Source organism: Oryctolagus cuniculus, chromosome 14 (assembly GCF_964237555.1).
Source record: "Oryctolagus cuniculus chromosome 14, mOryCun1.1, whole genome shotgun sequence".
Lineage (NCBI taxonomy): Eukaryota > Metazoa > Chordata > Mammalia > Lagomorpha > Leporidae > Oryctolagus > Oryctolagus cuniculus.
In genome coordinates this window covers 60467120-60493130 of record NC_091445.1, presented here as the reverse complement: position 1 = coordinate 60493130, position 26011 = coordinate 60467120, and the positions used below count along the sequence as shown (strand labels likewise).

General features: G+C 41.5%; 1 protein-coding gene across 12 annotated transcripts in view; it reads right to left on the bottom strand.

Moving 5' to 3' along the window:
- Window positions 1–26011, bottom strand: part of RAI14 (retinoic acid induced 14) — a 194735-nt gene that overhangs the window by 9544 nt on the left and 159180 nt on the right. For 4 of the 12 annotated variants that reach the window (XM_051853525.2, XM_051853526.2, XM_051853524.2 and 1 more), the window contains 10 exons: window positions 21029–21093; window positions 16764–16821; window positions 15861–15931; window positions 12576–12682; window positions 11788–11966; window positions 11491–11519; window positions 10354–10440; window positions 9051–9137; window positions 4316–4373; window positions 848–966 (listed from right to left, as the gene is read on the bottom strand). In XM_051853525.2, coding sequence (XP_051709485.2) covers window positions 848–966; window positions 4316–4373; window positions 9051–9137; window positions 10354–10440; window positions 11491–11519; window positions 11788–11966; window positions 12576–12682; window positions 15861–15931; window positions 16764–16821; window positions 21029–21093 — 860 coding nt within the window. The remainder of the gene's footprint in view (window positions 1–847; window positions 967–4315; window positions 4374–9050; window positions 9138–10353; window positions 10441–11490; window positions 11520–11787; window positions 11967–12575; window positions 12683–15860; window positions 15932–16763; window positions 16822–21028; window positions 21094–26011) is intronic. The other 8 variants (XM_070056630.1, XM_051853523.2, XM_070056633.1 and 5 more) reach the window with 6 other exon arrangements.

The window sequence follows — 26011 nt, the reverse complement described above, 5'->3', positions numbered from 1 at the left end:
TATTTCAAATTTTGTATATTTTTATACACAAAGCACATTTACATGAATTTTGCTTATATCTATATTTGCTTATATCTCTATTTGCTTATATATCTAATAAGCAAAATTCATATAAATGTGGCTTGTACATATCTATAAGTTTTTAAATATAAATATAAATATCTATAAGTTTTTAAATATTTATTTATTTTATTTGAATGGCAGAGAGAGAGAGAGAGAGAGAGAGAGATAGCAAGAACTTCCATCTGCTGATTCACTCCCCAGATGCCTACAACAATTGTAGCTGGGTCAGGCCAAGGCCAGGAACCTGGAACTTGATCCGAGTCTCTCACACGTTTGACATTGACCCAAACACTTGAGCCATCATCTGCTGCCTCCCAGGGTGCACATGAGCAGGAAGCTTGATCAGAAACAGAGGAGGGTTTCCAACCCAGGCACTCTAATTTGGGATGTAGATGTCGCGAGCAATCTGTTAACTCTTATACCAAACGCATATCTGTATCTATATACACACATATACACAATATATATTTATATATAGTGCATGTATACTTATATATATTTTGTGGTATATACCAAATGCCTATATATATATATAGATACAACATGTATATATTTATATATATTATATACAATATCATACCATGTATTGATTATATATGATTTATAGGAAGAGTTAATGAACAATATTCAAGAGTCAAATAATTGAAAACTATAGGATGCCTATAACTAACTACATGTAAAAAAGAAGAAATTCATGTATATGTTTAAAACAAAATACATCTCATTATCCCTAAAAAAAACCCCAATAGCTACAGAACAGCCTGTGGTAGCAGTGTTTTCCTACCTGTAGTTTATCTTGTAATTCTTTATTGTGTAAGGTAAGGGAAGCAACTTTGGCTTGCAATAGAGCAAGAAGATCTTGTTGGTCAGCTTCAGAACTGATGTCCAATAAGCTATCAGCACCTTGGAAAAGAGAAAGGCAATTTAAAAGAATATAAGAAGAATGAAATGGGCATTTCTCTAACAAACTCATCTTCCAGCCTCATCCAATTCTTCTTAGGACTGACTGAGAAGCTCCCACCAGCTGGACTGATGATAGCAGCAACTCCAAGGTACTGGCCTTTCCTTACAGGGGTATTCCTAGCACAATACGTATACAAATGAATTCTGCAAACAGATGGATTTGGTCACACGCCTTCTATTCACTTGTCATACCTTCCCAAACACCCTTAGGGCCATTCCTTTGGTGTTAAGTGCTTTGAGCGTTCTCCCTCCAAACATGATCTCTAACTTCCTGTATCTATCTGGACCATGACTTTCAGGAGCTGGCCCCAATCTGCTTTTTCAGGTGTTTGACTTACCACTTCTTTCCTAGCTTCCACGTTCCTCAGATTCAAGGTTCCTGTTACACCCTGATCTCTAACTCCCTGGAACTGATTCTTTCATTCTCAACCCACAGGAGTTCTCCTGCAGCGACTCTCAGCCTGGATAACTCCCAGGCATCCTCCAGGGCCCATGTCAGACTCTGCCTCCTCTTCAAAGCACTTTCTGACCATTCTAGCAAGAAGTGATCTCCTGAGTCCCACGGTAGTCACTGTTGGTGAGCGCCAACCTGTGACACGCTGCAGTTTATCAGGTGGAAATAGCATCTATAGCAGTGCTACTCAAAGCGCTCACTGAGACAAGAGGAGGAACTCGCTCAGAATGTAATGCAATGCACTGCTTCCTTCATCCAGAAGCCTTGCTATGAAACAAATGTCAGCTGGACAACATAGCATCCTTCAGTGACGCGGCAGCATGACTTTATGGTACAAACTCCTTAACTGGAGCCAAATAGCAATAGTTTATAGACCACAGTCTGAACGGCACAGATCTAATTGTTTTTACTGGTAGGCTTTGCGTTTTCTTACAGCCATTTAATGCAGAGATGAAAACTTTAGTCTTCATTTGGAAGGCTACAAAATAACATTTTCTCAGCAAGAAAAGGCTTGCTTCTGATAACAACTCACTGTTCTGAGGCCCAAGCTACTGCTTTCTCAGTCCTCTTGGAGTGAAGTCTGGTGAGTTTGCAGTGAGCCAGAGGACTGGGAGCATAATTGCAATTCTAAGCAATAGAAATTACTTCTTAGATATAATGGATGGTTTTAAAAGTATACAGTGGGAGCAGTTAAGATGCCTGTGTCCTATATCAGAGTGCCTGAGTGTGATTTTTGGTTCTAGTTCTCCTTTTTGGCTTCCTGCCAGTAAAGACCCTGTGAGGAAGCAGCAATGGCTGAAGTAGTTGGGTCCTTGTCACCCATAACGGAGACCTGGATCGAGCTTCTGGCTCCTGGCTGCAGCCCTAGACACAGCCCAGCTTCCGCTATTGTAGGCATTTGGCAAGTGACCAGTGGATGGGATGGGAGCTGTCAGTTTGTCTCTCAAATTAAAGAAAAGAAAGAAAGTAAAAGTCACTGTAACATATGTTAAGTTAAATCAATGTTGATCTCTGCTGGGAATTAGGAAGTTAATATTTTGAATTCTGCAAATTAAAGGCTCCAGGTACCATAAACTGAGAAACTAAATGCTGGGGCAAAAAGAAGCCTTAGAAACCACTGATTCTACATATTAAATTGATCCTGAAGATTCTGTACTATATTCCTTGAGACCTTAGGACAGTTTCTGCAAAGATATAATGGACTCAGGGGGCCGGCGCCGTGGCTCACTTGGTTCCCTCCCCCTGCGGTGCTGGCATCCCATATGAGTGCAGGGTTCTAGTCCCGGTTGCTCCTCTTCCAGTCCAGCTCTCTGCTATGGCCCAGGAAGGCAGTGGAGGATGGCCCAAGTGCTTAGGTGCCTGCACCCGCATGGGAGACCAGGAAGAAGCACCTGGCTCCTGGCTTTGGATCAGCGTAGCTCTGGCCGTGGCGGCCATTTTGGGGGGTGAACCAACGGAAGGAAGACCTTTCTCTCTGTCTCTCTCTCTAACTCTGTCAAAAAAAAAAAAAAAAAAAAAAGATATAATGGACTCAGTCCTGTCTGCATGATATTATAACACCTGTCGTGTGTGTGTCTACTTCAAACCCAAAGTAGAAAGGTTCCACTGTGGTATCAAACAGGGTGCACTGTTGCTTCTCCTTCATGAAATAACTCAGCTGCATCCAGTGCTGTCAGCTGGACCCATGGAGTTCATCTCAAAATAATGTATGTATGTATGTATGTATGTATGTGAGAGAGACGTGTGTAAGAGCAAGCGTGAGCGTATGCACATACTCAGATCTGCTGGTTCACTCCCCAAATGTCCACAACAGCCAGGGTTGGGCCAACCCAAAGCCAGGAGCCTGGAACTCAAGCCACATGGTCCATGTAGGTGGCAGGAACCCAATCACTTAAGACATCACCTGCTGCCTCCCAGAGTCTGGAGTTGGGAGTTGGAAGCCAGGATGGAGCCCAGGTACTGTTATACAGGACACAGGCATCCTAGTCGGTGTCTTTACTGGACAGCCAAACGCCTACCACTCCAAGTAATGTTTTTAAATACATTACCTAAATGGTGAATCCACAATCATTTAAGAGCTTATTTTATCACACACCAATTAACAAGTTCTGGTAGCAACTTTAATAACTGCCATGATTTTTGGTAGCAGTATTATAAATGATATTCCAAGATATGTGCAGGAATGGTAAGGTGAAGGGAAATCATCTGTGACTTCTCTTGGTGACACACTCACTGGTCAGCTATGCCACTGGGTTTTATTGGCTTTATTTGTAAGTGAAATCAATGCCAGCATTTAGTTGGGAACAAATGAAAACAAACATGTATTTTTTCATCTAAACCCAGAGACCCTTTAAAACTCAGGGTAAGGCCCCTTGCAGGACAGAGAATATGGCCTAGGCAACACTGGCAGCTCTATGATGCCTGCCCCTCTACGCAGGGCCTGGCTTGGTCTACGCTCTCTTAAAAAGGAACAAGGTCTAGAGTTTGTTCAAAGAACAAAGATGGTTGCTCCTCGGGGCAGGCATTTGGCACAGTAGTTAACATGTGCCTTGGGATGCCTGTACCCTGCATGGCAGTGCCTGGTTTGAATCTGCTTCCAATCCAGCCTCCTGCTAGTATGCACCCTGGGAGACAGTAGGTGATTGACAGCTCATGTCTTTGGGTCCTTGTCACTCATAGGAGACTGAGATTAATTTCCAGTCTCCTGGTTTCTGCCTAGCTTTGCCCTGGCTGTTGCTGGCATTTGGGGGAGAACCAGCAGATGAAAGATCTTTCTGTCTTTCAAATAAAATGAAAAATAAATTCAAAAGGAAACCAGTTGTTCCTTGATCTTACCTGTCGTACTGTCACTTAGTCTGTCCTTGTTTTCTCGTATGGAACTGATCTCAGCCTGCTGAGACACAAAAGTGAATTAGAAGAATATTCCTAAGTGTAACATGGCATGAAAGAACACAACAGATTTTCCTCTGTGACTTTTACACTGCAATCCCACCGGAAAAATCTCAAAGAAGACATTTTAAAATATAAGTGAATAAAAGTGACAGTTGTACAGTAAGGTATAGTTTCTAAGACATTAGACAGCTCCAGAGGGTATATTCTCAAAACTTTTTCCAGAATTTTCATTTCATTTGTACAATATAAATATCTTTAAGACTATAATAATTTTACATTATAGTTTACTGGGCTATGTCCTAAAAACCTGAGGTGACAAATACTACTTACATCATGAAATCAAACAAAAGTTGTATCTAACTGTGTTACACATTGATAAAAATATATTCAAAGCAGATCTTTTGGCTTTACCATTTCATAAATTATCTGTTATTAATATATTGTTACTATTCTTTCTAAGAGAAATAGTAATACATGAAACCCATCAGGAAAGGTTAAGGAAACTTAAGAGATAAAGAAATCCATATGGTTGTGGATTGGTAATTGATTCCCTAAATATTTCTTCTAAATCTTTGTTCTTCAGTATCTGCTTTGTTAATTGATTGCAAAAGTTCTTGGAACTTCAAAGCAAGACTCTCATTTCAAAGTATTACAGTGATTTGCCAGAACTTACTATGTTTTATCTAGATGAGCCTCAGACAGTGACAAGAGAATTTTTCAGCAAAGAAACTTTTGTAAAAGCCCCAAATGCTAAAATTAAAGTGGCTTTTTTTGGCAAGTGTTTATCTTTATAAAAGGCTATCTTTTCACTTTTAAAAAGAGTACTTGTTCTTCAACTGGATAAATTTAAAAATCTGCATACATTTAAAGATTATAATTTATACATTATGAAATATATGCCTAAAGAATTACCACCTTAATCAAATAGTATCTACATTTCTCCTAAAAATTTTATTGTCTCTATTCGTAAGTAAAATCAATGCTAGCATTTAGTTGGGAACATATGAAAACAGACATGTATTTTTTCATCTAAACCCAGAGGCCCTTTGTATCTACATTTCTCCTAAAAGTTTCTTCATTCTTCATTACAGCCAATTCTTACCCACCCAGTACCAACCACAACTCTCCATTTTGCATTTTCTAGAATTTCTATAAATAGAATGTCATAGAACATGGATTAATTATATAAGTCTAATGAAAGCTAGGGAAATGATAGGCTGATAGAATCATTTTCAAGATCATTATACATCCGAGTTAAAAGAAAACTATAGTAATTCTTACATGAGGAAAATAAATACAAAATAATACATTTGAATTTAATTTTATTATGAGTTTTATTTCTTCCCATGTATAATCTCCTAGTGATTGGTAAACAAATATGGAATGGAAATATCATCCCACTTCCATAAAATATTTTCCAATGATAGACTTTATTCAGATTGGACCATTCTGTACACTAATATCTTTCCTTTTGTTTCAGGAACTTACCTAGGATAGAATATCGTATGTAAAGCATTTTCTCTTTTTTTTTTTTTTTTAATTTTATTTATTGGACAGGTAGGGTTACAGCCAGTGAGAGGGAGAGACAGAGAGAAAGGTCTTCCTTCTTTTGGTTCACCCCTCAAATGGCTTCCACGGCCGGAGCTAGGCTGATCCGAAGCCAGGAGCCAGGTGCTTCCTCCTGGTCTCCCATGGGGGTGCGGGGGCCCAAACACCTGGGCCATCCTCCACTGCCTTCCCGGGCCACAGCAGAGAGCTGGACTGGAAGGGGAGCAACTGGGATTAGAACACGGGGCTCACATGGGATTCCGGCGCCACAGGTGGAGGATTAGTCAAGTGAGCCACGGCGCTGGCCCCATGTAAAGCATTTTCTAAAATGTAGTTTTTGTCATTTCCTAAATAACCTATGTTTAGGAATCAATGAAGGGAGGGATTACCAGTCAGAAGCTGATCAATTCCATAATTTAGCTGTTTAAAAAAATCTTATTTTTCAGATGACAAATAAAAATTGTATATATTTAAGCTAAACATCGTGATGTTTTAAAATGTGTATTTGAGACACATGAAAAAATGTTCAAGATCACTAGCAATCAGGGAAATGCAAATCAAAACCACAATGAGGTTTCACCTCACCCCAGGTAGAATGGCTCACATTCAGAAATCTACCAACAATAGATGCTGGAGAGGATGGGGGGAAAAAGGGACACTAACCCACTGTTGGTGGGAATGAAAACTGGTTAAGCCACTATGGAAGTCAGTCTGGAGATTCCTCAGAAACCTGAATATAACCCTACCATTCAACCCAGCCATCCAACTCCTTGGAATTTACCCAAAGGAAATTAAATTGGCAAACAAAAAAGCTGTCTGCACCTTAATGTTTATTGCAGCTCAATTCACAATAGCTAAGACCTGGAACCAACCCAAATGCCCATCAACAGTACATTGGGTAAAGAAATTATGGGACATGTACTCTATAGAATACTATACAGCAGTCAAAAACAATGAAATCCGGTCATTTGCAACAAGATGGAGGAATCTGGAAAACATTATGCTGAGTGAATTAAGCCAGTCCCAAAGGGACAAATATCATATGTTCTCCCTAATCGGTGACAACTAACCAACCACAAAAAGGAAACCTGTTTAAGTGAAATGGACACTACGAGAAACAGTGACTTGATCAGCCCTTGTCCTGACTGTTGATGTATAATGTAATACTTTATCCCTTTTAGTATTTTTTTTTTGTTCTAGTACTATTGGTTGAACTCTGTAATTAACACACAATTATTCTTAGGTGTTTAAATTTTTACTGAAAAGTGATCCCTGTTAAATACAAGAGTGGGAATAAGAGAGGGAGGAGATGTACAATTTGGGACATGCTCAGTTGGACTTGCCCCAAATGGTGGAGTTAGACACGTGCCAGGGGATTCCAATACAATCCCATCAAGGTGGCTTGTACCAATGCCATCTCACTAGTCCAAGTGATCAATTTCAGTTCACAATTGATCACACTGATAGGTCTAAGAGTCAAAGGGATAACACAAACAAGACTAGTGTCTGCTAATACTAACTGATAGAATCAAAAAGGGAGAGAACGATCCAACATGGGAAGTGGGATACACAGCAGACTCATAGAATGGCAGATGTCCTAAATAGCACTCTGGCCTAAGAATCAGCCCTTAAGGCATTTGGATATGACTGAAGAGCCCATGAGAGTATTTTAGGCATGGAAAGCCAAGACACTCTGGCAAAAATTTAAAAAAGACCTAAATGAAAGATCTCTGTGAGTGAGATCCCAGTGGAAAGAACGGGGCCATCAAAGAAGGAGGTACCTTTCTCTGAAGGGAGGAGAGAACTTCCACTTTGACTATGACCCTGTCGGAATAAGATCAAAGTCAGCGAACTCAAAAGGCTTCCATAGCCTTGACAACTCATGACTAGAGCCTAGGGAGATTACTGACGCCATAAACAAGAGTGTCAATTTGTTAAGTCAACAACAGGAGTCACTGTGTACTTACTTCTCATGTGGGATCTGTCCTTAATGTGTTGTCCAATGTGAATTAATGCTATAACTAGTACTGAAACAGTATTTTATACTTTATGTATGTTCTGTGTGGGTGCAAACTGATGAAATCTTTACTTAATATATACTAAATCGATTTTCTGTATATAAAGATAATTGAAAATGAATCTTGATGTGAATGGAATGGGAGAGGGAGTGGGAGATGGGAGGGGTGGGAGTGGTAGCGAAATTATGGGGGGGGGGCCATTGTAATCCATAAACTGTACTTTGGAAATTTATATTTACTAAATTAAAAAAAATATAAAAAATGTGTATTTGAGGTGTAGTGCTAAATCAAGCTAATCAACATATGCATTTTCTCACACGCTTATCATTTTTTTGTGGTGAGAACACTTAAAGTTTATTCTCTTAGCAAATTTCAAGAATACAATATGGTGCCTTTAAGGACAGTCACCAGGCTGTATAAGAGATCTCTTGAACTTGGTCCTCCTGTCGAAGTGAAATGTGGTATCCCTTTGACCAGCATCCTCCAGGCAGCCCCAGACACTATTCTGATCTCTATGAGTCCATCTTTTTCAGATTCTACGTGTAAGTGAAATTTTTTTAGAAAATGAAAAAATTAATTACTGGTCAGCAAATAATTTATTCATGCTGTCTGTTGTATGGCATTAGTGCCAGCAAATATAATAAATTAATCTTTGTGTTAAGAAGAGTGTGAATCAATGATTCAGTTGTATTCTCTTGTTCAATACCATGTTATTTAATAAATGCCTATTCTATATCTTAAAATATTGTAATAAACGCCGGCGCCGTGGCTCACTAGGCTAATCCTTTGCCTTGCGGTGCCGGCACACGGGTTCTAGTCCCGGTCGGGGCGCCGGATTCTATCCCGGTTGCCCCTCTTCCAGGCCAGCTCTCTGCTGTGGCCAGGGAGTGCAGTGGAGGATGGCCCAAGTACTTGGGCCCTGCACCCCGTGGGAGACCAGGATAAGTACCTGGCTCCTGCCATCGGATCAGCGTGGTGCGCCAGGCGCGGCGGCCATTGGAGGGTGAACCAACGGCAAAGGAAGACCTTTCTCTCTGTCTCTCTCTCATTGTCCACTCTGCTTGTCAAAAATATATATATATTGTAATAAAGCAAACACAGAAAGGAAATACCTTGAAAGGCGGTTCAGCAAAAAATACTGATTCCTTTCCTGAAAGTGGTGTTGAAGTTATTGACCTTGGGGAAGATACATCACTTAACTGAAAACAAAAATAAATAAGTAAAAATTATCATTAAGAATATATTTTTAAAACCTTTTCTTCATTCCTGAAGAATAAACATATCTAACTGATGTAGTTAAATCTAACAAGAAGGATCCCTATCATTAATTACTCAAAGGCTCTCATATTTTCAATGCAATTCAGCTACTGCAAATACTTTTTAAAAGTTTACAGAGGGTTGCTGCTGTGGCATAGTGAGTAAAGCCACCGCCTGTAGTGCCAGTATCCTGTATGGGAACTGTTTCGGGTCCAGGCTGCTTCACTTCCAATCGAGCTTTCTGCTATGGCCTGAGGAAGCAGTGGAGGATGGCTCAAGTCCTTGGGCCCCTGCACTCCCATGGGAGACCCAGAAGCTACTCAAGGCTCCTGGTTGCAGATCAGCCCAGCCCCAGACATTGCAGCCATTTTGGGAGTGAACCAGTGGATGGAAGACTTTCTCTCTCTCTCTGCCTCTCTGTAACTCTGCCTTTCAAATAAATAAATAAATCCTTAAAAAAAAATTTGCAGAGTATAACTAAGTAATTTTACTACTCTATTAACGAGATTAGTTTTTTTAAATCTACAAAACTTCTACTGCAAGTTAAGAGTACCATTAATGAATTTGTTAACATATTTTAAATTACTTATAAGATACTCTTTTTATGGCCTATGATTTTTTTAAGTAAAAAACCCCAGCCTGTTTTTAAAACTGCCATTTCATAGATTTCTGAGCTTCTTTTCTATGTAATAGTCACTATTGGCTAACAAGGAAAACTACTTTTAATGTTAGCCAAACATCAATGTAATTAGAAAGATGAATATTTTTAGCAGTGGTTTAAGAAACCAACTAAAATTAACTAACTTCCTCACTAGCTACCCATTCTCTTACCACTTACTAGAGCTGTTAAAACAAGGAACTAAAAATAGACTGCACTTACTATCTTAAGAAAAAAATTCACTGTTATAAGTCTGTGAGAAATTTCCTTGAGGCTTTTAAAAAGATAATGTTCAATTCTACAGTTTTGAAATAGTTGAGTCAACATTATTTCTATATTGATAGTCAAAAGCTTTATCAGAATACATCACTTTAGAGTGCTAAAGAAAATTTAAATGTGCACACAAAGGTCTGTTCTCAGGCATTCCTTTTGGGCCCCAAAAATAAAATGACAGCTTTGTTGTTGTAAGTTTGTTGATTATTTGTTTGCTTTGGTTTTACCTGGGTTGGACTGATAGGAGGTGGTGGAGCTTTGCGTTTTTTTGGAGTTCCACTTCTTTCTGAGCTTATTTTAGAGACTTGATCATGCTGAAAGTTATCACAGTCCACAGAATGGAGGTGGGTTAGTTAGGTTAGTAAAGTCTGAGCAAGTAGCTTCATCAAACCAATGAGAAACACCTCAATAGTTCATGCAGCATTTCTTTATCAAGATCTCAAATCCGCTACCAACATAAAAATAAGTAATATGCATGCTCCAAGTTTCTTCAGCAGTCCATGCTTTAATAGCAAGAAAATAACAAAAACAACAACAACAAAAGGACAAAATCAGATTAAGTTGGTGTGGAGAACTGGGAAAGTGGAGATCAGGAGATGTCTACCACGATTTAGAGCCCATAGTCAGCTATCCATCTCAATGCAAAGTAGTGTTATTTCCCACACTTCTGCATTACTTCCATTACTTTTATTAAAAAATGTAAATATGAGGGAAGGAGGGAACATCATCTCTGAAGGTTACTGACAATAAGTAATACAGTTAGCACAAAATAAATGGAGTATTGAGTATTTTTGCTCTTCATGATTCTTCAAGAAACTTAATGTTTAAATAAATATAGCAGCCAAACATAAACAGAGTGACAGCATGCTTTTAGGAAAAACCCCAAAACAATAAGGCAAACTTTGCAATTTCTACTGTGTCACATGATCTGACATCTTAGAAAAACCACAACTAAAATAAAAGGAAAATGCTAAATCTCTTATTTTCATGAAATATCTGACATTTTCATGAGTGAAAATCTGTAGTCCATGTGATACTACAAGTATTTAAAGTATTGTTACTCAGTCTCAGAGTTTAAACCACATCAAACATTTTCATAGCAGCAGAAATATTAGTACATTCCAGAAAAAGATGGATACATAAGTAGCAAATTTAAAGTTGCATGCTTTTAAAATAAGGTAACTAAATAAGAAAACATTTACCAATTTTTAACACTGAATCAATCATTCATCCCAAAGATATTTCAGCCCTTAAATATCTTCAATATAGTCTTTATTTTTCTATCAAACCATGGAGTTGTTTAATCTGAACATTTTCAAACCCTCACAAATAAAGATGAAACACTCTACCCTAAAGATAAATACCTGCTTTGGTTTTGTTGGAGTCTTGATATCTATAGAAGAAAAGTAAAAAAAAAAAAGAATTGTAAGAAACATAAAGATTTAGTAGACTTTGGAGTGGGAACACAAACACATACACCATAATATTTATATCCATAATATATAACCATATATATATAACCATAATATCTCATATCTCACTACTTTTCAATAATATTTTTTAAGATTAATAAAATACATCACATTGCACAAATTCCTTTATCCTTCTGGGGAAACAGAATGGATAAATTTAAAACAACATTGGCTATTTCTTTCACATACCAGCATCCTGAGAGATTTTTGATAATAGAAGGCTTTGAATTCCTGCGTTTTCTGAGAGTTTGGAATAATGTAAGGCATTGTGTCCAAGAGAATCTACAAGGTTTAGGTCTGCACCCTTTTTAATTAAGGCTTCCACAATGTTAGAGCTGCCAGTCTCACACGCCAGCATGAGAGCAGTTCTAAAGAAAACAGACACAGAATTAGTACTGAATATGAACACTCTTTCCTTAGATACCAATGATCTTGAAAACAAGGAACAGCTTTCTTTACACACTTAATCTTATGGGGATTTGAAGTAGAAGGCTCATGAGATGAATTTAGGTGGTGGTTCTTTAAAACTTCAGATGAAATTAGCACATGAAAACCACATTTCATCAAACAAGCTAACATGGTCTTCCATAATCTTTGACATAGTATGACAGAGTTTAATATGACTGGGCAAATCTAATGCTTCTGTCACTTTAAGCATTTTAAATAACCTATCCATTGCTAAGACTATTTTTTAAAAGAAACCAATATATTTACTCTTGTTTTGCAAGAAAAATCACAGGAAATAGCTTATTCAAGTTAGTATTTAATAATATCATCAGCAAGAATGCCCACACAGGTCTGCAGAAAAATGCTTTTAGGTCAAAACAGATGCTTGATGATGATTTAATTTAAAAAATTAACAAGGAAACAAAATCATTTTTAACAAATGATTCTAAATGCAGCTGTGATATTTTAAAAGACCCTGAGAGTGCGGCTGTTGCTAACGTCACACCGTTTCAGCCTGATTTTGAGGTTACCTTCCGTTTTTGTCTCTGGAATTGACATCTGCTCCATGATCCAGGAGGAGACGACAGACCTCACTGTGGCCATTTTGCACTGCAAGAAGCAATGGTATATTCCCGTCCTAGGAGACAAACTCACACTCAGACTCCAAGTGCCAGAATTACAAAGACCTTGCTCTTCTCACATTGTTTCCCTTCACTTGTACTGCTGGTTCAGGTGTTGAAAAGCATCCTGATATTATTTGTGCCCTGGTACAACCTCCGTTGTATCCTAGGACAACTCTTAGGGAATTTCAGGGATTTAGCTTTTCCCGAGGAGGCTCACCCTCCTGGGCTTGCTTGTTCCCTCAGCCATCAGCCAGCTGAGGGGTGATGTGAGAGAGGGCAGATGACAACAGACATTAAGGTCCAGGGCGAGCGTATCATGTACACTGAGGGCCAGTTCTGCAGAAATCAAGGACTTGCCTCTACCTGGCATCAGAATGTCCTGCTGCTCTCAGCGGCTTCGTCCCAGTGACCTGAACCATGTCCTGCCATTCGGCTCATCTCTTCCCAGAAAGCATACCCTTTTCATAATCTTATTCACTACAAACCCACAACAGAAGACTATTTACAGTCTATTCCTAATATAGCAACGTAAATAGTTATTTATGATGTCATGAAAACTGGCAATCTATTTGGAAAAAAAATTAAAATAGAATCTTTAACCCATAAACATATAGGGTGAAGAATTTAAATATTATGGGGTCAGTGCTGTGGTTTGGCGGGTAAAGCCACTGTCTGCAGTGCCAACATCTTATAAGGGCGGCAGTTCGAGTCTTGGCTGCTCTACTTCTGATCCAGCTCTGTTAAGGCCTGGGAAAGTAGAAGATGAACCAAGTGCTTGGGCCCCTGGCTTGGGATTGGCCAAGCTCCAGCCATTGCAGCCATTTGGGGAGTGAACCAGCAGATGGAAGACTCACTCTCTCTCTCTCTCTCTGCCTTTCAAATAAATAAATAAATCTTAAAAATAAAGAATTTAAATATTGCAACATAAAACACACTAGAAAGGGCTGGCATTGTGGCGTAGTGGGTAAAGCTGTTGCCTGCAATGCCAGCATCCCAGTTGGGCACTGGTTCCTATCCCGGCAGCTCTACTTCCGATCCAGCTCTCTGCTATGGCCTGGGAAAGCAGTGGAAGATGGCCCAAGTCCTTGGGCCCCTGCACCCACATGGGCGACCCAGAAGAAGTTCCTGGCTCCTGGTGTCGGATCAGCACAGCTCTGGCTATTGCAGCCATCTGGGAGTGAACCAGCAGATGGATGACCCCTCTCTCTCTGTCTCTCTGTAACTCTGCTTCTCAAATAAATAAATAAATCTTTATAAAAATTGAGAAAGATGCTAGAAAAAGAGGCATGTATTTTCGTAACTTAGCGTAAGAAGGGCCTGGTGAAAATAAAACCAACCAGACAGAGAAACTGTTACTCCACTTTGTTCTGGAACATAGCCCACGAAAGATATCCCATAAGTCAATGGACAGTAATTTCTAAGGTAAAAACATTCAAACAGGAAGAGGGAAATGACAAGTTACAACATAATCTAACTACTAAAAATGGGGATTCTAAATGTTTTCAATGTAAACTTTTCAATTCTTTCAAAATCTTTAATGAACAAATAATAATTGAATATATTTATTGGCTACAGTGTGATAATTAGATACATGTACATAATGCTTAAGTTTCGGATTAAGGAAGCTCCATCTCCTTAAACATTTATCATTTCTTTGTGCTAGGAGTCACAAATTTCCTTCTTCTAGTTACTTATAAAACTGTTTTGAACTACAGTCACCCTGTTGTGTAAAACACCAGAGCCTACTTCACAGCAACTGTATCTGGGGACCTTCATCCAACCCTCCCCTCTCCTCCTCCCAGACTCTGCAGTCACCACTCTGCTCCTTCTGAGATCAGCGTTCCTAGCTCCCACATACAAATGCAATGCTTGCATTCTGTCTTGCTGGGCCTGGCTTACTTTACTTAATATTATGTCCTCCAGTCCCATTTTCCTCCAAGTGACAGGATTTCTTTGTTTTTAATGTCTATATAGTATTCCATTGTGTATACACCACAAAAACTGGGAAATTTTAAAATTACAACTGCTTGGGGGGGAAGCCACACAATACACAAGTTGCACTTTGTAAATTCACATTTATTAAATAAAAAAATAACTATATAACAAACAGAAAAAAAATAAAAAAAAACTTAATACTTTACCCTTTTAGTATTTTTTATGTTCTACTTAAACTATTGGTTGAACTCTGTAATTAATACACAATTACTCTTAGGTGTTTAATTAATGCTATAACTAGTACTCAAATAGTATTTTACACTTTGTGTTTCTGTGTGGGTGTAAACTGTGGAAATCTTTACTTAATATATGCTAAATTGATCTTCTGTATATAAAGATAATTGAAAATTAATCTTGATGTGAATGGAAGGGGAGAGGGAGTGGGAGAGGGGAGTGTTGTGGGTGGGAAGGAAGTTATGGGGGGGGGGGGAAGCTATTGTAATCCATAAGCTGTGCTTTGGAAATTTATGTTCATTAAATAAAATAAAATATAAAAAAATTATAACTGCTAGTTAAGGATTAACTTGCATCTTACAGTAGAATTTCAGACAGATCTGTAAACATTACCTCTGTGAACTCACAATACTTCCTGATTACAAAGTACTGAGACTTAGCGAGTATGCATTTATTTACAGAATCTATGTATCTGCACCAGGTATAAGTACGTGCATGCCAATTCTCAGACCACAGTGTAAAATTTAACCATGTAACCAAAGGCAACAGGCATAAAAATTTATTATCAAAACAGCCCAATGAGGTAAAACAAGTAAAAAGTGGTCTTCAAAATTCAAAAATCCTAAAACAAAAACAAACAAAAAAAATAATAAAGTTGGAAAATCCTAAACAGAAGTTATCCAAAAGTGATGTATGAGGAACAGAAAGTAAACAGAATTTTTATTTAGACTTATTTTTTTGAAAAAAAATCAAGAAATTAAATTTTATTCATATTTAGGTTGATAGAAGACTATACATATATCCTTAGAAACAAATATACATGTATAGGAAGTGCATGATACAGAACAGAACATTTGCATCCTGGTTTAGGGACTGATGAGAGGTAATGTATAAGTCTATTTTGCAGAAAAGATTTAGATTAAAAAGCAACCAAGTTTTGCCAAATACTTGGGTCTCCAAAGTTTCAAAGCTCTCAGAGATATCCCACAATGCCCTGCAAACCAGGGTCCACCTGCTACTTACTAAATCCTTGAGGTTGATGGGACTCTTGTGCTCACAGAGAACCTGCACAGCTGGGAGGCAGCCCTGTGCCGCTGAGGGAAGAAAACAAACAGCACAGCCAGTCAGCACGCATCTCTCGCAGCCACAGGCAGCAAACACTGCCTGATCCAGATGTGCCCACTCTAACTGCATTGAAGAGAAGTGGCACTCGGTAGGTTTTGTAAATGGTGTTTTAAATTAGTGCTTCGTCTCAGTTACCCAGATCTTAAGCCAGCAACCGCCAGCTGCCTGTAGGCAAACGCTGGGCTTGCTTTTTGTAGGCCTTAGCTTTCTGACAACTATCAATAAAAGAAATGTGTGTATCTAATCACCCCAGAAGTCAGTGTTAATACTTTTCACTGGAAGCTGTGTGACAGACAGTAAGACAAAACACTGATGAACAAAGCTGATATAAATAATGATGCCCAAATCAACATCTGTATTACACATTACCTAAAAATCCACAGTGCATATGCATATTTGTTAGCTTCAGAAGAAACCTTAGGGACAGGAATTTGGCCTTACAGTTAAGACACTGCTTAGGACTCCCATTCCCATGCTGGAGTGGCTGCATTCAAGTTCAAGTTCCACTCCTGATTCTAGCCTCCTGCTTGCACAGTTCTGCAGAGGCAGCAGGTGATGGCTCAAATACTGGGGTCGCTGCCACCCACTTGGGAGAACCTGATGGAGTTCCCAGCTTCTGGCTTCAGCCTAGCCCAACCCTGGCTGTTGCAGGCATTTGGGGAGTGAACCGGCAGATGGGGGCTGTCTCTCTGCTTTTCAAATATATAATAAAATAATTTTTTAAAGAACATTCAGTTAAGGGAAATGAAACATTAGTGTTTGTTATGGCAGAAGAAGACAAAGAAGAGAATGAAAAGTTACCTGTGTAATGTAAAGCTGTTTTCCCAGAGCTGTCAGTACTTTCAACTGGGCATTTAGACTATAAGAGAAAAATAAAGAGATACGCATAATATCATAGCCTGCACAAATTCCTTTTAGCTCCACCTTTTCTTGCAAGGTGGGATGCGATGTTCGGAGGGTGTACACATAAATAGGCCCCCCTTGCTCTACTCCAGGGCCCTCTAGTCTATCACGAGGAGGGAGACTCCTCTCCACATGACAGCAACACAGGGAGCCCATCATGCTCTTGCCACTTCAACGTCCACTCCTCCCCTGCATTACCACCCCACAGCCACCTGAGCTTCCCCACCAGCTCAGAAACCTGCCCTAGGGTCTGTCATCCTGAACCTGCCTTTCCCCCATTCCCTGCCCTAACTCTCCGTCCCTCTTCAGGAAACAAGCTTTCTCTGAAGAGTTACCATACAGTCCAGGGTGCTCACCTCCCTCCCACCCGTGAGCCCACTGCAGTTGGGTGTTTGCTCTCCAGACCCCACAGACACGGTCAGAGTAAAGGTCAGTAGCCAACCTCAGGTTTCCAATGACAATCAGTGTTTCTGTCCTCCTCCTGTCCACCTCTCAGCGGCAGCCCCTCCTTCTTCTCTACCACTGACTCTTCCTCCCAGCTCCCCCAGCCCTTGCCTGGCCCATCCTACTCCAGTTTTCCTCCCACTGCTCTGGCTGCTCCTCCTCCTAAGTGCTGTCTTCCTTGGAAAACTCATCCATGGCCTTCCGTAAGTCTGAAGCTAATGGCTCCATAGGGTAGCTCTCAACACCACAAGCCAGGTAAGATCTATCATGAGCCAGCAGTTAAGGCTTTAAAGCTCCCAATAAATCCTAGTTAGATACCACTATTGCCCCGATTTTCAAATGAGGCACAAAAACTGAGGCACAAAAGTTAAACTGCTCAAGTCACAGGAAATCATGGAACCGGGATTTAAAGCCAGACGGGCTGGGCTGGAGCCTGCCTTCTTATCCAGTCACAGTAGACGCTACCTCTGAGCACCAGGCTTGATAATCCGCTGCTCACATCACTGATGCTTTGGTGTCGCAGAGGCCCCCACAAACACGCGCAGCACCTGGCTCTTCCCCACGCCCAGCTTGCTCCTTCTCTGACTCTTAACTGTTCACAGCGCCGCTGTCCATCTCGTCAATGAGTCAGAAGCCACCAACTCATCTTCGATTCCTTCTTCCCTTCCTCCTCCCACAACTAAGCTATCACCATGTCCTGTCAATTCTTCCTCCAAAACTCCTCTACTCCCTTCTCTTTCTCATTACCAACTCCTAAGCCAGCAGCTTCTCACCTGGACAATTAAGGGAGCCTCCCAGTGGGCCTCCCCTGGTTTTGCTCCTTTCCCTTTCAATCAACTGTCTATAGGACTGGACCGATCTTTTAAAACTGTGACTGTTGCTGTGCACTTAAAAGCCCTTCCCAGTTCCACACAGCGCCTGGGATTAACTACCTTCTGCCTACGATGGCACACAAGGCCCTGTACTGCTGCCATTGCTCCTCCTTGGGTGCTTGCCCCAGGCCCACGCACCGGCTTTCTTTCCTTCCTGGCCAGCATGGTTCCCACCTCAGGCCCTTGGCACTTGCTGTTCCACCTGCTTGGAATGCTTTCCCTTTGGCTCTTTGCTTATCAGGGGTTTCAGCTTAAATAAAACTTCCTCCAGGAAGCTCTCACTCCTCTCTCCTGTACCTTGGTCATTTCCTACTTAGTGCTGTGAGATTTGCAATGGACTTGACTGTGATTCCACTGGCATGATGCTTTGGTCATCAGCAGATAGGCAAGGACTGGCACAGTGAGTGGTGCCCCAGAACACCTGGTATAACTAAGCATGGCAGGGACCACGGTGGGAGGGAGAGAGTTCACGAGAGTCTGAAGTCTCACAAGGCTCTATTGCCCACTGCCTCGAGCAGGTAGAACTGGAAAATGATAACCCCTGCAGAGGGGGAACTATCTCCAGCAGGCAGACAGAAAGAACAAGGCTTAGAAAGCCCAGAGAATTAGGTAAGTGCAGAAGGTGTGAGGGTGAAGTGGGAATTGATGGAGGCTCCATCACAGAAAGCTTGGGCGGCCAAGGCCAAGGTGAAGCGCTGTCTATGGAGATGCAGGGCCCCAAGGAAAGCAAGCTGTCACCAGGACCTCGCAGGTCCCCATCCACGACTCCAGCAACAATCCAGGAGGAACAGTGGTCAGACCGTTTGAGGTTGAGGAGCTAAGAGCAGGCTACCTTAGCATGAACCACATGCCCTTTCATGGTAAGAAGAATGAAGATCACGTTTCGACTTGTCATGCTTTGGCCTAATTTTAGAACAACACAAGGAGTTGTTTAAAGGCTTCAAAGGCTCCAGAGAAAAACCAGTCCATTTGCATAACCACATATACAATTACAGTACAGGCTAGAATATCTGGTGCTTGCCCATGAGGGCTTCCAGCTTGTCAGGTTAACCCGTCTTTCAAATCAGAGCCAGAAGCGAAGTCTGCGGAGCCCAGCCAGGATGGGCATGGAGATTTAAAACACAAACTGGTAAAGAAACAAAACTGAGGGAGGGCCAACATGGTAGACTCGGGCAATTTGCAAATCAGTGACTTTCATTTCTCCAGAGAGCCTGGTCCCGGAGGAGACAGGGAAGAAAAGTTCTATTTTAATGATCTTCAGGGAAAAGCCTCGTAGTGCAACATCATAGACATGGATTTTTTTTTCCTTGAATTTTGCTTCCAAGACCTGTTAAGGTGAAGGATTCCGGGAATTGGCATTAGCATGCATCATGTAACGCAAGACAAGAAGCTATGTGATGAGCAGGGCAGGATGAGTTGAAGAATGTGACCACACTTCTGCATTAGAATTTCAAAGCCAAATTAAAGCAAGATGCTGGGTCCCCAACAGTGCTCCTGAACCCGAGGGACAAGAGCTCCACGGCACAGACAGTACTCCAAGCATGCCTTTTATTGCTCTGTGTTGTTCCTGAAAACAGCCAGCTTGCATTTTGACTGGCAACAGCTGGACATCACTGTAGTGACTGCTAATGGGAGCTCATTAAATATTCATCTTTAAACATTTACAGATGTCGTCATCTTAAGGGATCATTATAAACTTCCTGGCAAGGTTATCAAACCAGGGACTCGGTTTAAAATCATGAAGAAGAAGAAAACCGAGCACATGAACAAAAGCTAAGAACTAAAAGATCAGCAAGTTACAAAAAGGAAATTTCGCTGAAATTTTTCTTCTCAAGAAGAGCTGTTGATATTGGAGATCCTGTATGGTAAGATTTTGAAGTGTTTGGAAAGAGACTTTTTAAAATCCGACCATTTAGAGGGTACACGTTCAATAGAAAGGAAAGCCAGGAGATGAATAAAAGGCTCGACCCTGGGAAGAGTCTCCCAATTTGCATCCGGATGCTCTTGTGTGCCAGGGGAGTTTCTAAGGAAGCCGTCTCCCGGCGATCACTAGAACAGCAGAGCTTCTCAGAAGACAGCTTCTGGGGTGGTACTGAAAGGGGGGAGGGGGCATAACTGTGGTGTCTTGGGTAAAGCTACCGCCTGCGGTGCTGGCATCCCATATAGGCACCAGTTCAAGTTCTAGCTGCTTCACCACTGACCCAGCTCCCTGCTAATGAACTTGGGAAAGTGGTGGAAGATGCACCCACATGGAAGACCCAGAAGAAGCTCCTGGATACTGGCTTTGGATCGGCCCAGCTCTGGCCACTGTGGCCATTTGGGGAGTGAACCATAGGATGGAAGGTCTTTCTTTCCCTTTGCCTCTGTCTCTCTGTAACTCTGCCTTTCAAATGAATAACAAAAAAAGGAGTATGTGTGAGTATGTGTGGGGGGGAGGGATATTTGTTCTTTCACAGATAGGGTTACTTTTAATGTTTTAAAAATAACACACTTAGGAGCCAGCATTTGGCCTAGCAGTTGGGATACCTGTACCCCACATCAGAGTGCCAGAGTTTGAATCCGGGCTCTGTTCCCTATTTCAGCTTCCTGCTCATCCGCACCCAGACAGGAAGCAGGTAATGGCTCAGCACTTGGGTCCTTGCCACCCACGTGGGTGATGTGGATTCAGTTTCTGGCTCCGGCCTCTGCCTGGCCCAGGTGTGGCTACTGACATTTAGGGCATAGATCAGCAGAAAGAAGATCCCAGTTTCTGTCTCTCTCTCTCTCTCTCTCTGTCCTTCAAATACATAAAAATTATAAAAAATAAGTCAAATGACAATTTATGATGTAAAGTTGTTGGTACTCTACCTGAAGGAGCTTCTTGATGCACTCATGGTGGCTGTTCTTGGCTGCGAGGTGCAAAGCATTGCGTCCTACATGGATTAAATAAACAGAAATTAGCGGAAAAAAAGATCACACTTTCTAAGTCACTTTCTTATCTATGTACTGAATGACGACTATGAGGAAATAAACTGTTCTCCCACAAAGTCCAAACTGTTCGTCTGCAGAGTAAGGCCTCCCATTCTTCAGCCCGACCAAAGTGGAGTGAGTTTAGTGTACCCAGCCGACCAGGTAAGGTGCCCAGGCCTCACCTGTGGCTCTCCCAGGGTGCAAGGAAGCCCTGGGCTAGAAACCTGCAGTGGGCTCAGACATGCAGCTGAGAAGTTCTGCCTTCCACTGTCATCAAGTGTGCCAAGCTTCCTGGGTCCACAACAGTCACAGCAGGAGAGGACTCTGCGGCCCAGGAGGCCACTGGAGGCAGCTGCACACTGGGCCTCTGGTTTCCCTTGCCTCCAAGTGGACCCTGCTCTGAGTGGACATCGCCTGAAGTTTTCAGATTTCAATGTTCTCATGTAGAAGGCAGCAAAGAGTTGTAAGCAACATACAATGAAAGGGACATTTCTCGAAGTTCTTTTCACGATTCCAACACGGAACTTTGCTTCTGTGGTCAGATAACTTTAGGAAATCCGAATTCTCTACCCAACTGCCCCCTCAGTTGCCAACGGACCGACAGAATTTCGGGGTTTGGAGCAGAAGCCTTACCCATCCAGGGCCTTTGCGATGGATTCTAGTTAGCCTGGATTCCCTGTGACAGACAGTCACACAGCTTGTTCGTGGACCTCCTGTGTATGCCACTGAAATGCTGCCTTCTGAATAAGCCTTTCTGATCTCCCCATTTAAAATTCCAAGTCCTGGGAATGGGCATTTAGACTACAGTTAAGTACCCACACTGCGGATCAGAAAGCCTGGGCTTGGGGCTGGTGCTGTGGCACAGTGGGTTAACGTCCTGGCCTGAAGCACCGACATCCCACATGAGTGCCAGTTCGAGGCCCAGCTGCTCCACTTCCGATCCAGCTCTCTGCTATGGCCTGGGAAAGCAGTAGAAGACGGCCCAAGTGCTTGGGACTCTGCACCCACGTGGGAGACCCGGAAGAAGCTCCTGGCTCCTGGCTTCAGATCGGTGCAGATCCGGCCGTTGCGACCAATTGGAAGACTCCTCTCTCTCTCTCTCTGCCTCTCTGTGTAACTCTGACTTTCAAGTAAATAAATATTTTTTTTTTTTTTTTTTTAAAAGCAAGCAAGCAAGCCTGGGCTTGATTCCCAGCTCTAGCTCCTGACTTCAGCTTCCTGCTGATTCAGATCCACGTGAGCAACATGGATTGAGTTTCCAGCTCCCAGATTTGGCTCTGATAACTGGGTTCCTGCCACCCACATGGATGAACTGGATTGAGCTCCCAGATCTCGGCTTGTGGGCATCTGGGGAGTGAAACAGAGAATGGGAGCTCATTCTGTCAAATAAATAAATAATCTTTTTTTTGACAGACAGAGTGGACAGTGAGAGAGAGAGACAGAGAGAAAGGTCTTCCTTTGCCGTTGGTTCACCCTCCAATGGCCGCCATGGCTGGTGCGCTGCAGCCGGCGCACCACACTGATCCGAAGGCAGGAGCCAGGTGCTTCTCCTGGTCTCCCATGGGGTGCAGGGCCCAAGGACTTGGGCCATCCTCCACTGCACTCCCGGGCCACAGCAGAGAGCTGGCCTGGAAGAGGGGCAACCGGGATAGAATCCGGTGCCCCGACCGGGACTAGAACCCGGTGTGCCGGCACCGCAAGGCAGAGGATTAGCCTAGTGAGCCGTGACGCCGGTCAATAAATAATCTTTAAAAATAAAAGTGAATAAAATTCCAATACTTCTTATACCCACTCCATGCTTTAGTTCCTTATTCATCATCGCACCGAATCCCTTCTATCACTCCCTTCCCACCTCTCTCTACATACAAATGCACACACATGCACATTCATGTAGTTCACGATTCTTTTCTCACTAGAATATAAACTTGGTTAGCACAGACACCTCTGTTTGTCTCACTCCCTGCTGTATCCCCAGTGCCGACAACACCACTGTGTATAGTAGGCTCTTAATAAATTCTTGTCAATGTGAATTGGACAATATGCTCATTTCAAATGTCTGAAGCAGGTGGCTGGCTATGACACCCAGCCAACCCAACACATCTGGCAAATGCATAAAGCCAAAACTCCCCAGCTATTTGACCACGAGAGCCTCATGCAGTACCCATAAACAATGAACACTCTGGACAGGCTTAAACCGTGGTTTCTCAACCTTAACACTGTTGGTATTTTAAGTTGTGTCATTGCCGCAGATAGATATCCTGTGCATTACAGAATGCTAAGCAGCATCTCTGGTATCTGTCCATTAAGACGTCCAGTTATGAAGTTCAAAAATGTCCCCAAGGGGCAAAACTACCCACAATGGAGAACTAGTGGCTTTTATTTGGTAGCCTGGTCCCAAAATACCTTTGTCTTTTCTGAATTAAGGCTTCACTGTGTAACACCGACCAGAACTCACTAATTAGAGAACCATGTGAGCAGGAAACATATTTAAAGACTAGAGAGTCATCAGAGCTGTATAAAAGCATGTACAAGGTCAAAAGACGAGGCTCCTTCTACCATAAGATCAACTGTACTGAGAGATCTTAAGGTGTGTGTAAGGGGGAATTGCTTTACTGAAGTGGGATACTGAGATGGAAAGATTAAGAAATGAGGGCAAAGAGAACCTGGAAAGTCTGGAGACAAAGATCTTCTCTTCCCCTTCCTCCTTCCAGGATGTATAAAGCATAATAGTAGGAGCTTAGTTTCATTATGCATTAAATAGGCTTTGGTGGGCTGACTTGGCCTTCCCAACCATCATTTATACCACTGTTTCTAAGGACAAGTACATTCTGAATTTTAAACAAATGCCTTACAAATGAACTTTTGGAACACATCCTGATTGTAAGCTGGAGACTGTTTATGTTGTGCACGCAATGCATTAACTTTTGTCTGTGCCACAGACAAAAGCTGTTCTACATGGACAGCACCCATTTGAAAAAGGCACAGTTCTCCAAAGACAACAAGGTAGGGCAGTTTCAACAACATATCATAACATAAATAACAGGCTCTCATTCCACTTCAATAATTCTGGTCTTACTTGGAAGTCAGTGCAGGGTTGCTGGAGGAGCAAAAATTCCTTTCTCCCTTGGCCCTGGGATGCATTTTCCTAACCAGCAGCACAAAAGTCTTTTTTCACTTAAAATAGTTTCAAAATCCAAATGACAAATCATTCCCTGGACACTATTACACTGAAGTGAGATGTCTCTCATTGCTCACATTAAAACTAAATCCTCTTTCCAAATGTAAAGTTTTCTGGAGAGAATATATTCTATTAGTGACAAAATCCCACTATAATGAGACAATGCATACATCTGGCTCCCATACCACTGTGATCTGTCTGGAAGATCAGAAAGCAATTTTCCTACAGGCAAATAAAAAGAACAACTTTAATTCAAGTGCATTCCAGCAGAACTTTGTCTGAAAAAAGAAAGACGGATGCAATTTGTAACCTAAGAGTCTTGGACCATTGCAGGTGGTCTAGGAATGCTATTATTGAAAAAGACTCCAAGTAAGGAAGTCATAGCATCCCCAGCCATAGGACATCTTGCCCTAAACTGCCTCAAACAGTGACCATTTCTTTTAACTTGTAGAATCTCTGGAGAGAATAAGGAAAAACTGACGAATATGCTGGGGGAATTATTGATGGGAACGACAGCATGTTTTTAAAATCAATGTGAAAAATTTTAATATCAGTGAAGTCAACAGCTACAAAAATATGGCTAACAAATATCCAAGGGCCAAAATTTGAGAAACCATATTTTCCAGTAACAGAAATACTTATAAATAACTATAAATGTTACTCAAATAGACCAAACTATTTTATTAAAAATCAGAGCTTCAGGAGTGCTAATTGAGTTTAGCAATTAAGAACGACCACCTCCGACAAGAGAGTGCCTGAGTTCAACACCCGATTGTAGCTCCTGACCCCAGTTTCCTGCCAATGCAGACCCTGGAGACAGCAATGATGATTCAAGTGACTGGGTTCCTGCCATCCATGTAGAAAACCTTGATTGAGTTCCCAGCTCTAGCTCTGGTCCCAGACCAGTCCCAGCTGTTGCAGTCATTGGGGGAGTGAACCAGTGAATAAGAGCTCACTATCTGTCCCTCTGCTTCTCAAATAAACACTCAAACATTTAAAAAAAAAAAAAAAGTTTCTGAATAAAGAATATTTTCAAACATGAACAGTGTAAATTTATGTCTTCACTTATTTACAATTTTAAATATATTCAAAAAGCATTATTCTTAGAAATCCTCATTACCTCAATGTTTTTTACAAATGTTTATTTATTTGAAAGGCAGAGTGACAGAGCTGATTAAGAGTTGAGTGTGTGTGTGTGTGTGTGTGAGAGAGAGAGAGAGAGAGAGAGAAAGAAAGTAACATTTCTCACCTGCTTGTTCACCATCCAGATAGCCTCAAGAGCCAGATCCCGAGCCAAAACCGGGAGCTAGGGAACTCAATCCAGGTCTCCCAACTGAGTGGCAGGAATCCATTTACTTGAGTTACTCCTGCTACCTACCAGAGTCTGCATTAGCAGGAAGCTGGAGTCAGGAGCCAGAGTTAGGTCTGGAACCCAGGTATTCTGATATAAGACGCAGGTGTCTTAACTGGCATCTTAACCATTAGGCCTGCACCCAAACCTTCCATTTTTAATGAACAAATGGCTGTCCAGAATTTCCCAGCATTCTATAAATTCACATTGTGTCCAATGAGATTTGAGAAAAAAATAGAAGGGCCCTTCAAAAAGTTCATGCAAAAACAGAATTAAGAGACGAATCTGTTTTGTTGCAAAATTTGGAGATTCACGCTTTGTTTTTCATAATATGCACTTCCCGAGAACTTCT